Source organism: Liolophura sinensis, chromosome 4 (assembly GCF_032854445.1).
Source record: "Liolophura sinensis isolate JHLJ2023 chromosome 4, CUHK_Ljap_v2, whole genome shotgun sequence".
Classification (NCBI taxonomy): domain Eukaryota; kingdom Metazoa; phylum Mollusca; class Polyplacophora; order Chitonida; family Chitonidae; genus Liolophura; species Liolophura sinensis.
Genome location: NC_088298.1, coordinates 18,817,126 through 18,831,576, shown reverse-complemented (window position 1 = coordinate 18,831,576; position 14,451 = coordinate 18,817,126). Strand labels below are relative to the sequence as shown.

General features: G+C 40.7%; 1 protein-coding gene across 4 annotated transcripts in view; it reads right to left on the bottom strand.

Moving 5' to 3' along the window:
* LOC135464720 (innexin unc-9-like) overlaps nucleotides 1–14,451 on the bottom strand; it is a 96,664-nt gene that overhangs the window by 43,815 nt on the left and 38,398 nt on the right. The window contains exon 1 of one of the 4 annotated variants that reach the window (XM_064742233.1): nucleotides 5,683–5,743. The exons of the other annotated variants lie outside the window; for them this stretch is intronic. Within the exon in view, the coding sequence (XP_064598303.1) occupies nucleotides 5,683–5,726 (44 nt within the window). The 5' untranslated portion in view covers nucleotides 5,727–5,743. Of the gene's footprint in view, nucleotides 1–5,682; nucleotides 5,744–14,451 lie in introns of those variants that run through there. 4 annotated transcript variants of the gene reach the window in all.

The following is a 14,451-nucleotide window of genomic DNA, read 5'->3' as shown; positions in this document are numbered from 1 at the left end:
TATAAGACCCTGAAAAAATGACAGCCGAGTAAAGTACAAATTCTCTGTCCAAGGCCGGGACTGAACACATACCTCCTGTTTCCTTACTGATTACAGTTTTTCTTGGGAATGAGACAAACCCGGAATCTTGGCACGTATCATGCAGTACGCAAGAGTTGCCATTCCTGTAATGTGTGTGTACCGTTTATCATTAAATAACGGTAATCCAGTGTAGGAAACGAAGAACTCACAACGCGTGTGTCATTTCTACACAACGTCAAGCGCTCCATGAAAACTTCCCACAACTAAAGACAAAATGTTAACGAGAGAAGGATCAGAACCCGCGATGTTATTTGTGAAACACTACAATGGTCGTGAAAACTGTGTCTGCAGAACCGGGCTAGCTACATACAGTGATTGTGAACACTATTTTTTGACCGATCTGGTGTTGATCCCACCCTAAAGGTGATCTATTGGCTACATTCCAGTTTAACATCTCAAACCGATCATTAGTCTCAGTACAACTGTAAAATAATCCCACTGACAATGGCACAAATATAGCAAAAACCTGGCAGAATTCTGGTAAATAATGAGGGCAAATTCGTACTGGCCACTTTGTCACACGCATATAAACGTTACAATGTGCGGTTGTAAAGATGACATTTGAAACTGAATATGTTTGTTATGTTAAATTAATTAGTGTCGGGGTCAAAGGTCTCTTCACATATAAAGCAAAACACAAACCAGGTTTGATATACTGTGATTTTGTTATTTTAAGAACTGAGTTTTAATCAGACTACCCCACAGTAACCCTCTTCTACGTGTACGGCACCTCCCTCAGGCACCGCGGGAGACTCCAGACAAGCATAAATATCCACGACCCCACTTACGTCTAACAACTCGGAAAAGGTCAACAACTTTAGCGACTGAGTAAACAGGTGTTACTAATGGCTAAGTAAATAGCTGAGCGCACATATGCGCTGCACTTTAATATTGGACAGGTAAACTGGAGATAAAATCCATCTGACTTCCGAATACTTATGAGGTAAATAGGTATATTACGTCGGTCGTTAAATCGATCACTTGCCTGACTGGCATGATTGATTAAACTGATTTTGAGGCTTGCAATTAAAACTTCGCTCAGAGTTGTACGTGTTGTAGACGATAAGCTGAGTCATCTAGATCATATAACATGGAAATGATTGCGATACGGAGATTCCCTAATCTTGAGAAACTAAACTAAAGAACATGCTCTCGATTACTTAAGCGGGGTCAAATCCGAGTCTGGTCACACCAAAGACTTTAAAATTGGTACTTGTTGCTGCCTCGCTTGACGCTCAGCACTGAAAGGCTAGAGCAAGGAAACAGAACTGGGTATAATGTGATTGGGTGGGGTGTCATGTATGGTGTCTTCGGCATGATACTATAGTGGCGGCAGCACTTTGGTGTGCTTACCCCGTCGGCCACGGTTACATGGAGTGTTGTTGTGGCATCTGCTTCGTGGAGTTTTGTTGTGTTACATGTTACATGGAATGTTGTTGTGTTACATGTTACATGGAGTGTTGTTGTGCTACATGTTACATGGAGTGTTGTTGCGCTACCTGTTACATGGTGTGTTGTTCTTTTACATGGTATATGGAGTATTGTTGGGCTACCTGTTACATGGAGTGTTATGTTACATGTTACATGGGGTGTTATGGCTCTACTTGTTACATGGAGCGTTGTTGTGTTACATGTTACATGGAATGTTGTTGTTTTACATGTTACAAGGAGTGTTGTTGGACTACCTGTTACATGGTGCGTTGTTGTTTTACATGTTGCATGAAGTGTTGTTAGGCTACCTGTCACATGGAGTGTTGTGTTACATGTTCCATGGGGTTTTTGTTGTGTTACATGTTACATGGTGTGTTGTTGTATTACATGTTACCTGGAGCGTTGTTGTACTACCTGCTACATGGAGTGTTGTTGTGTTACCTGTTACAAGGAGTGTTGTTGTGTTACATGCTACATCAAATTACCAGGGTCGAGCTTTACAAAGCGTCGTAGGACAATTTTTTTATCTTCGATTTTTTCGTACGATATTTTGTACGTCACTATTACCGTACCATTGTCCTATATGTGCTATTATCGTACATGTACGACATGTTTGTGAAACTGGGTCCAGAACTGGCATACCTGGGTTCATGCCTGGGACTTGACAACCTGTGCTCAGCATAGAAAGACAGGTCAGCCACTGGCCAAATAGTTGTCTTTATGCTGCGAATGATTGGGTGTCATGTCTGGTGTTTTTGGCACCGTGTCCTGGTGAGGCAGCATGCCTACAAGCGGTCTATACGGCTACTAGGTGACACCATCGTCGTATGATCCAAACAATGTTGAAAGCCAAGTCAAACCCCCCAGCCAAAACACAAAAACACACCAGCAGAAATATACATTGTTTGTGTGATTGCATGATGGCAGCTCTTGATGACGTCAGTGACCACCTGTTTATTGATTGGTAGATCGATGCAAGGTTTTGGTGACGTTGCTATGGGCACATGTTTATTGACAGATAGTGAGAGAGGAGGACACGTTCCTTATGTAAGGACACTGAAATCGTTATCCAGTTAAAATCACGACGTATGCGCTTGTCGTAACTGTAAATGTTTGTTGTGGAACAAGATCTTGCCCAGCTGTTAAAAGACATAAAGCATACTTCAATCGAAAGCAGGATACTCAAGCTTTCTAAAAAGTATCATATTTTATTATTTTAATCAAATTTCACCAAATAACACGGAGAAAAAAATGACAATACGGCACAAATGACTGGTGTGAATCAAGGCAGCCATCTTGAGAATTTTATCCAATCAAACACGGTGCTATCAGATTTCAGTGACCTAAGCTGTGGTATAGCCTTTACTAATTCACTCCCTGAAGTGATATATGATACCACAGAACCACTGCATAAGACATAAGATTTGAGATCACTTACAATGATTTAGTTACGTGTACGAGGGAGCAGTTCACAAAGTGTGTGGGACAAATCAGCTTATTTACAAGCCGTGTAATATTAAACGCCGGTATCACAAATAATGTCAGACGGTAGCATACCGTCTGCGCCCAAACCTAGCATTGAGCATTTAACCAGCAATTTCTGAATAAAAATTGTCACAGTCAGTGCAAATTTCATTAGGTATGCCGCAGGTTTATGCGAATGAGAAGACGTCATCTCACCCGACAACGCTTAAAACTAATTAAAACATATGATATAATTTTTTTCTCTGAATTTACTACAACTGAAGAATTTAAAATTTTGCTCCTTCGTCTCTCTCGCATACAAGGGAGGCTTTTTTCCGTTTTCCTTTATAAAATACCGTAAAATACTTGAAAAGCTGTGTTCAAAGCCGAGGTGCTCTCTCTGATGCCCTCGATGACTTTGTCGGTACTGCTTTTATCTTAGAAGCCATCGCTACAAAACTGAAGCATAAAATCCAGCGACAGTCCAATACCTAGATCAGCCAGGTAGTACTTAGCTTTATTTCCATTTGTTTCAGAACTAAACATGAATCTAGTTGCATAACAACCCTATTGTAATTTCGTAAACATTTAACAGGAGTCAAAATCACCAGGATGACTTAAGCGCCGGAATAATGCTTATGTCCACTGAAAGACAACCATTCAAAGTATCTTAAACTGGCCTTAAATATTTTTTTCAACCCAGTAAAAGTATGTCGTCTTGACTTAATGTCAGTACGTCTCCATTATCGAAAGTAAGGTAACGTCACGTTTACTCTAGCTCTCTAACGTCGAAGGTATATTCCGTATAATAGTTTAAGCAGTAGTCTATGGCAGATTGGCGCCGATGAAGGCCCAAATGATAAAAATAGTTTTCTCGGAAATTGAACATACTGAAAGAATATTTCTTGCACTGCTTGAACTGTTCATACAGTAGGCCTACTATGTCATTTACAAGGAACCCAGCAATCCTGTTTAAATAACCTAGCTGCAGGTGCACGACCGAGGTATTCCTGGTTTAGGACATAGCCTGCGGACGGGTTGAGCTTAGTAATCTCTCTCGGCAAAAACAAAGCACGTTATACCAGTCGATCTGTTGTATTGTCAAAAACACACGAATGACTTACAAACCCATATTGGCAGTGTCATACGAGAAAGTCGTCGTCTAAGTATTCGTTAACATGGGGAACAGAAATGTAAATGTCGACGCCGACATGTTCTATTGCGTCTCTAAATTAAATGCCGCTCTGACCATTTTTATATAGCATACATAGGACTAAATGTCACAGTTCAAGTATTAATACGATTTTCAGCGAAATGCATCAAATCATATGACACAGAGCACGTCAAAAATCGTTACTAAAATGGTACAGTGCTGTATTATGAGTCCAAAATATTTGTTCACGTACCTTAATTCTGCTAGCTGCGCGATGACCCAGACGCCTTTCATCAATGCGGTCGCTGTGAGTTTAAGTCCAGCTCATGCTGGTTTCCTCTCCGGCGATACATAGGAAGGTCTGCAGCAACCTGCGTATGGTCGTGGGTTTCCTCCGGGCTCTGCCCCGTTTCCTCCCACCATAGCCCTGGGCGCCGTCGTATAAGTGAAATATTCTTGAGTGCAGCGTAAATCACCAATCAAATAAATAAATAAATCAGTTCTACAACATAAGTTAATATTGGCATAGAAATTGTTATTTTCAAGCTTGTCGTATAACTGGTAGCGTGCTGCATACATACTATATTTACTCTTTTGCTTATTTGCCTATATCAGAAAAATACTGCTCTCAGATATAGACAACAGAGCCCGGATTCACGAAGCACTCTTAACGTTACGTTCGTTTAACTACCATGGTAACCAGTACTGTAGGCCTTACGTCGTCATGGTAGTTGCGAGCTCGAAACGTTAACAGAGTTTCGTGAAACCGGCCCCAGGCCTCAATGTTGTATACAGCTTAACGTTACGTTCATTTAACTACCACGGTAACCAGTACTGTAGGCCTTACGTCGTCATGGTAGTTGCGAGCTCGAAACGTCAACAGAGTTTCGTGAAACCGGCCCCAGGCCTCAATGTTGTATGCAGCATAAGTTACCTTCATCTTCACTTCCTACGATTTTTGCGCTCTGTTTTTCTAGTGTGGTATAACAATTCTTGATGAGGTTTCCTTTTACTAGTTACATTATATGAGCATTTCCAATTCCAAAACACTCTAAAGTTGGCAAACACTTTTCACAATGGCTAAGGATGCTAAATCATGTACAGCATGAATACGGGTGTGTGCTCAAGGTAAGAGTCTAATGGATCAGATTGCAAAGCACAGCACGCTTTCAGGTTTCAGTACTGCTAAGACAATGGTTGAAAACACAACACAACTGATCAAAGGATGTTTGTTTTCTTAGCCTTGTCCATGGACTAAAACAGGTGAAAACAACGCACCTGTCAAGGTTTCCCACCTTCCACTCGCCATGTTCTTTTTATCTAATACGTTCCCCAAGTGCAGACATCAATAAACACAGAGCACGGAATCGGTGTTGAGCCAAACGTCAAAAACTCTACTCTTACACCTGGTGTAGACCACAAAGCGAGTACGCTGAATCACGCCTTTTGCTTTGATGGACATTGTAGGAGACGTGGTGGTTCTCAGGGCAATAGCAAAGGATGCTGGTTGATTCCTATTTAAGCCACACTAAGGCATTAACATATTTATGTACCTGGCACGTGGTGTATTGGCTTTCTCAGACTCAATCTTTCTCATTCACTAAATGGTATAATGATCATTTGTTAGCTTTAAACAACCCACATACAGCAAAGACTGTGTATATACGCTGGATTTAAAGGAAACCACATACTCTCCAGGTGGTTTTCACGTCAGTCCGACTTTATAGCAAGAGAGGTAGTTTCAATTTTGACATCGTAATTTATCCTTACGTGGACAGTAATATACTGAAGGGTCCTACATATAGCGTGTACTTATCCCGCCTTGTAGCATTCGTTAGATCCTGTGTGTTATATGATGACTTCAACCAACGTCACAAGTTATTACTGCAAAATCTAGTGGCTCAAGTCTATTCTATCAAGTGTTTAGGTCTGCGGGCTTAGCATAATGACATACAACCGACGACCGAATACTGCAACACATACGACTTTAATTGACTCGTGTACTTGCCACTACATCAAGTGCCCTTGGGTCACAATGAAATTGTGGATCTAGATCATGCACATGGACATATCCATAACATCAAGCGCCGTTAATCTGCAATGAGCATAATTCTTTGAATATGACCAGAGCGTTCAGAGTCCAAGGCTGATTGTGTGTAATTCCGCATAACGATCGGGGTTAGGGGACGTATATTCATCGTGATGAATTAGATAGCTACGTTAGATGTATGGACCGTTGCTATCAAAGCACAGCAGAGATAAATACATCGATTATCGCCAAATCATTCAACCAAAGGTACACGGTTTGCAAACAATGATTTAATTCAATAGGCTAGAACATTCCCTGCGTTTTCCCATCATCATTGAAAACTGTTGATTGCACGAATCCGTCTTAATTTCGTACTTTATAGACTTTCTAAGTTCTTTAGTGGTTTGTGTTAAACGTCGTTTAGGGAACTGGTCTTGCGATTATTGAATCGGAACGTTCATTTTGGCTGACGGCTGGAATACAAATGCGGGCTTGACACATATATTAGTGAGCTTACCTCAACTCATGAACCGTGCCGCCTTCATGTATGTACAACTGAAAATATTCGTGCAACTGCGTGAAACATTCATCAAAATTTAGGATTTTACACGTCACGTGCTTACATCAAATAATCATTGACTTGTTGTTATGTACACCCGAGGTATAAGTTATGGCAATGTAAATCAAACAGAAATAAAATATAGCTCCGATGAGAGATAACTTCACATTGACCTATTTTATCAACAGGTACACGTCTTGAGTCGGGAGTCAGGCTCGAACTCACGACTTAGGGTACCGGTACCTAGTCCGATATCATAAACTGTACATGTAGAGGGAAGAATTATGCAATGAAAGCTAAGTTAGTAGTACGGTTTAGTTGGACAAGATGTATGTGATGTAACTGAAAGAAAGAGACAGAGATGAGAAAGTTCTGTACATTACAGTTCTTAATAAAGGAAATACACTAATATTCAACACAAAGATAACAAATACAGTAAAGTGAAAGGAATGCCAAAGTTTATACATAACACAGCAGCACCTGTCTACGATAGGTAAAGTTTCTATGATTCCTTTGGGCTCCTAACTTAACCAAGATGGCCAGCTTATAATTAAGATTAGCCGAGTTACTGATATAGATAAGGCGTGAGGAAAATAGCCTGGAAGGAAGGATATCGCATTTCGTGTAGCACTTTCAAGTTCGAGAGGCCAACACATAATTTAACGGTGCAGGTGCGAAAACGGATGGAGGTCAGATTGTGGTTTCTCTCTTGTTCCTTTGCTAGCCAAAGCAAAACGTATCGATAGATGGAATAGAAAAAAAAGCTGTCAAGGCAGAGTTAAGTTCTAAAGCTTGTAAAATACAAGTACTGTTCCACTTGTTAACTTGTGGGATGGATGGGTTGATGAACCCTCAAGTACATAGTTTTGGGATTAGATCTGGCTTTCGAAAAATAAACCAAACCACACAGTGTTGCTGAATGGTACAAGTGCCCAATTAAAACTTCTATCCTAACGAAAAATTTTGGTAGAATCATAGCCAATGTATTGAATTTAAAGCAAGTTGTCGTTTTAGACACATATTCGCTTAACGGGTTATAGAATCTATTAATGTTAAATATTAAATATACAGAAACTAAAATTGTCACGTAGGTCTAATCCGTAATAAGGTCATCTAAAATCGTCTTCAAAAGATAACGTTATGGTCGATGAAGGCTCATTTGGATTGTACCAACTAGTACACAGCATAGCAGAAGTAAAAAGTGATAATATTTGTGTGCAGATGTGTGCAATAGTTTTACATTTTAAATTATTACGAAACTTTATGGATACTTCCAATCACTCAACACATTAGCGTCGATTCTCTGTCTGTTATAGCGAGTTAAAACTCTACAAAAACATCTTTCATTGTTTACAAAAGCATAAATACGCTCATGTGGAAAGATCACCAGTGCAGTGTCTTTGTACGAACATTTGCTCTGTGTTATAATAACCATTTCAAATGGAATTGAATTACATGCTTCATAATGAGGACATGTTGTGTTAACACCTTTCCGTGATACAAACCCTTCAGTTTACACTTCTTTGTGTTCGTTTTCTTATGGGAATCCGTGTGTTGACACATTTCCGTGTAACAAACTCTTCAGTTCACACGTCTTTGTGTTAGTTTTCTTATAGGGAATCCGTGTCTGTTAACACATCTCCGTGTTACAAGCCCTTTAGTTTACACGTCTTTGTAATAGTTTCCATGTTAGGGCATCCATGTCTCTTAACACATTTGCGTGTGTTAACAAGCCCTTACACGTGTTTGTGTTATCACGCGTCATGGGGAATCCCTGTCTGTTCAGACATGTACATGTAACAAACCTTTAAGTTTACACGTTTTGTGTTAAGTTCAGCTTTATTCACATACTTGAACGTGGAATAACACAAACACACAACCTTCTGCCCACATTATAGTACTAGTATTATAGTACAAGCGCATTACATTTATAAAAATGTTGGTATACTGTACCAATGCCATTCGGACAACCGGGACATATGATATGCCAAAACTAGACTGGATTCCGACTCCCACTTTCCTGCTCTTGTACAAATAATTTAGATCTAAATCATTTTGTTCTAAGATTTAAATGAGTTTCATTGCTCGTTTTGAAATCCGTTTCAAATGATGTCACGCAATACAAAAGTTACTTTAAAGTTACAGAGGCCATTTGTCTGCTGACGAGATGAACAGCCGTTGAACTGATTAGAACATCACACAACAGGCACTTTGTGTCTCTCAAGACATAGACTTTGTAGGCTATTTTCTCCACCAGAGACAGGCATGGTTGTAATGAAGATCTCATCTGTCCAGTATGTTCTTGCCTTTCCCCCATATACTCATGTTGTGGGTGAGGCGTTTATCCGGACCTTGGCAAGCTACTGCTAACTACATAGGCCTATATATAATGTTCCGGTGGTCATGGTTCTATCATTATACTTTATATAAATTCGGGGCAACACGACATATAGCTCCCAACTTGAACTGAAGACAAGATGTAAAATTTATTTCTTTGATATATTTGATTGATGTTTCACGCCGTACTCAATATTTCACTCATACGCGGCGGTCAGCATTATGGTGGGAGGAAACCGAGCAGTGCCGGGGGGAAAACTTTGGGGGTTATTACGCTGTGCTAGCACGCTAACCAACTGAGCCAGAGAGGCCCCCCAAGATGGAAAGGGCAAAACGTTTATCAAAGGGTGTCATACACATCAACAGTACTAATATGCAAAGCTGTGTTTATTACAAAAACGTGTTAAGTGTAGGCTGTTTCATTCACAACCAAAACTACAATGTGTCAGGCAAGGTTGAAAGTGTCTCTCATCTCTAGCCATGGCTTTCGTGGCCATTGTTCTAATATCAAGGTCGTTTTTATATAAACAACTGTCAATAACAGTGGAGCTGCAGGGATAGGTTTCCGCCTGGATTGCCACGAGTCACTGTTCCACAACTAACCACTGGCCATGTGCCTAGCGTCCACCACCGCTAAGCTTTCATCACCTCGGGATAAATGGTTGTGAGGACATAAGCATAATGTAGGCCATTCTCTTTTGTCTACGAAAATCGAGAAAACTCTGACCCGTAGCTTGGATTCCTGTGGCATGCGGTAAGTTTACGTCAGGACGATAGATATAGTATAGTCGAAGTTTACAATTTTTCGGTCCTTTCTTTGACATCTCCAATTAGATTCTTCAAGTTAACTACATGTTCTGAGCCAAGTAACCACTTAAAATAACCTAAGTTTGTTATGAACTAAACTTACTACTGGCAACTGTTGACACTGCTTTATCAGCTCAACAAAGACAGGTGCTGACCTCGTCTTTAAGGATAGATGTATCTTGATAATGGCTTTAACAATACAGAGATTTGATTTTTTCCTTTCAGATAGATCAAATAGATCCCTTAAGATTTTTATTGGTGGGTTATCCCTTTTCAAATAAACCACTTGTAGATGAAATATGCGTAACAAAAACAGGTGTTGACCTAGCATTCAAACATGTATCTTGATAACGGCTTTAACAATACAGAGATTTGAGTTTTTTTCTTTCAGATGGATCCCTTTACCTTCCGATGATGGTAATTTTTGATCAAATAAAAGTTACTAGGCATTCAAAAAGTTTTCAGCGTGAATACATATGACACGAAGTTATCCCTTTTCGAACAAACCACTTGTAGATGAAATACGCGTAACAAAAACAGGTGTTGACCTAGCATTCAAACATGTATCTTGATAACGGCTTTAACAATACAGAGATTTGATTTTTTCTTTCAGATAGATCCCTTTACCTTCCGATGATGGTAATTTTTGATCAAACAACAGTTACCAGACATTCAAGAAGTTTTCAGTGTAAATACATCTGACACGAAGTTATCCCTTTTCGAACAAACTACTTGTAGATGAAATATGCATAACAAAAACAGGTGTTGACCTAGCCTTTACAGATCTATCTTGATAACGGCTTTAATAATACAGAGAATTTGCTTTTTCTTTCGGGTTGATCTTATAAACTTCCAATGATGGTATTTTTGATCAAACAACTGTTACTAGATATTTAAGAAGTTTCCAATAAGAATACATCTGGCACGAAGTTATCCCTTTTCAAGCAAACTACTTGTAGATGAAATACGTACCTCCCAAATAATGTACTGATCATGATGCTTGGTTCTTTGCACGACGCCTGGTATACGGATAAAAGTCCTGGTAAACGGAAATCCGTTACAATTTCTTTAAATTCCACGGTACATCTGGTTATTTTGTTATGCTTTGAGTTATGGTTGTCTCTTGGTAGATACAGTAAAGCCCGAATTTCTGGTTCATGAATCAGCACCGTACACGCGAAATAATCCACTCTTTGGTGTTATCCGAATATGAAAATCTGTTTGGCATCAAGATGGCCGGGTAGGAACATTAGAAATGAGTGACGCTTCAAGAATTTATCTGATGCTCTCTCCAGTCTGTGGTACAATATCTCAGGTATACAACGTAAGAAAGGCAGAAGTTATTTTTCTTTCTTTCTCCAAATGAATTTGCGCCAATTCACACTTCGGCTACAAACTTGAGTTTGGAAAAGATGCAAACTATCCTTTGTAGCCGATATATGGAAAAGATTGCGCCCTTTGAGTCCTGTTGTCTAAAGAATTCTCAAAAGTTTTGCCAAAGTTGGTCTTTGTATGTTTGCTGAGTTCTTTGGAAGAAGAGAATATCCTTTGGGCAATCCAGAGCACAAGGAGACATCAGTCAAGTCTTCGAGGGTTACACCGTAGTTGCTGTAGCACTACTCGAACATCCACCACATCGAAAGGTATCCCAACTTCCAACGGACTCAGCAAACGGACATGCGCGTGTCTTCGTTGGCTCAAATTATACGATCTACAGACCGCAACAAAAGCTGAAGATGGCCAACGCCAAAGTACATTTTAAGACTGTTTGAAGAATCTAATTTCCGAAGCCGACCTTTCACCATCTGGGCATAACCGGTGCCGCGTGGTATCCAATATTGATTCAACAGATCGTGAAGGCTGTAATCGCTTTGCCCAATCTATGAGGAGCCTTTAGCCGGTGGAGTGTTAACGGACAAACGCCATATCGCTGGCAGCTATCATTTCGTAATGGTGGCGCTGGTCGTGCGGCTGATTACTAACCGGCTATCGCTTCTCTTTGATATATCAGCAACAGGTTCCAAGGCGTCAGAAGTTTAGACTTCAGTTTTTGATGGGCATAGCCTTCCAAGACCAGTTGTATTGGCTTCTAATTATAGAGAACACAACCGTCCCTTCACCCCTTTGCCTCTTAGTTCGCGAAACTTGAGTAGTTACTGGGAAGCGGTTCTCTGTAACGAGTAGTGCCACCGGCGATGAAAAATAAACATAACAATGAACTCTGACAGATTCTGGTTGAGCTGTTCACGGAAGACTATCCCGTGCGTCGTCACCGTGTTAACAACCAATCAGTTTCGGAATTCAACCATCGCCAAAACCCCTCACGCTTCGTGATAAAACTTATTGCCCGACACCGTTATGGAAACCTAAACCTCAAACAAATTATTACATGTACGTCAAACTGTGGTTCACGAGGTAAAAGCCCAGGAAAGTTGTGAGATTTGAATCGGAGCTGCGGGACGGGAAACCCACGACCCTCTGTGAGTTCAAGTCTATCTCACGCTGGCTTCCTTTCATGGCCGTAAGTGGGAAGGCCTGCGAACAACCTGCTGATGGTCGTGGGTTTTCGACGGGCTCTGCCCACTTTCCTCCCACCATAATGCTGGCCGCCATCGTATAAGTGAAATACTCTTGAGTACGGCGTAAAACACCAATCAAATAAATAAACAACTTACGGCCGGCGTGGAAGCCAGCATGAGCTGGGCTTGAACTCACAGCAACCGCGTTGGTGAGAGGCTCCTGGGTCATTACTCTGCGCGAGCGCGCTAACAAACTGAGCCACGGAGGGCCCCAGACACTTTAGAGGAACTCATTCACAGTTGTATTATTCGATGAATACGGTATACTGAGCGCTGTGTTTCAATCTTGTGCCACCTTAAACGACCTGTACTTAAAACTGATAATAGTTGGTCGGAACAATCACGAAGTTAAAGAAAGAACAACTCTGCATGAAAACCATGGTAAAACTCTCATATAAACAACCACTTTCTATCAAAGGTCTATGTAAAATATGTGCAAATTTCTCTGGAGAAACAAGACACTGTTACACCTTTACACCCATCTTACACCCATCTAAATCATCGCTTTAACGCCTCAGAAAGGAAGAAATTAACAATGAGGATTGCGAATGATGCACATAATGGTGACAGAAGTGAAATCTTTCAGATCCATCTTGCGAAAACATACCTCTAGATTTCAAAGTTCAAAGATATCGCGTATATTCTAGCAAGTCAAAAGTGCAGATCCAGTCACAAGCATGTGAGCAATCACAATGGAATATTAAGGAATTGTTTTGAAAAATATGTACAACTGCATGTCTTATAAATGTATTTAAATATGATGATGTTACGATAACTACACAGAAAACTCCTCCGGCATAGCTATATACATATAAAAGAGTCATGGTAATGAATGAATGATTATCGCTTAACGCCACATTGGTGACATTTCAGCCATATCGTGGCGAGAAAATATATTTAAAGACAAAGACATAATGCTTTATACGTAACGAAAACTAATGTGTTTTTTTTTTTGATCGAAAAACATTCAGATTTTTACGGTGTCTTCATTGAAGCCTGAGTAATGAGAAGAAGTGGATATAAAATCCCCCATGTTTTCTTGACAGGATATTTCCTATAATAGACGCGTCAACAGAGACTGCAGTACAGTGAAATACGAAACTACGGCTGACGGCCTATTTTCTACCATACATGTGTGGGCGACCTATTTTTCGTGAGAGTTTTGCTGGACTGGCAGCAGCTCAACAGCTGCTGTCGCGGAAGCCTTTCCCGGTCATAATCTGTCTGAGACTTCAGTAGTCCGACTCTGGTTTGTTTCTCGGGGCAATCATAGGTCTACAGCAGTAGTCAGAAATAGAACGACTGTGGTAAAAACATTTGCTGCGGACCATGGCACGCGCTTACAGCGAAATCGGCAAGTTTCCCTGCTGATTGGACAGCTGGAAACAGCACGTGGTGGTCAATGGTAAGTGGTAAGATACACATTTATCTGATAGTACACGCATGCCAGTCGACTAGTAAATGCCCGTGCGTAGGTACAAACCAACAGCTGTGTTCCAAGATAAGTTGCTCAGTGTTATGAGTAGTGCCTAATGAGTGAAGGTCCACATCACCACGCATGTGGAAAACCATTGAAAATTACGCAGCATCTGCCGGTTGAGGCCAGCCCCATTAGCACAGTTGCTAGAGCGTCCGTTTCGGAGGCGGTAGATCTAGGGTCAGTCCTAGGTCGGGTACACCTAAGACCTTAAAAGTGAGAAAGTTAACTTCCTTGCTTGGCGTTCAACATTAAGGGGATAGTGCAACGACTGGTTGACCCGTATCAGTATAATGACTCGGGCTTACTTGCCTTCGGTAAGTCGTCTCAGTGAAGCAGTACTAGATAAAAGAACGGTGGAAATCCGTTCTGCAACAAGGAGGCACATTTTATACACTCTAAGGATTCCGTCGTCGTCATATGACTGAAAAATTGTTAAGTACGATGTTAAACACCAAGCATTCACTCACTCACTCATTCACTCACTCACTCTGTCGGTTGAGCGAGTGAATATGCATGTTCGTGATATAAACA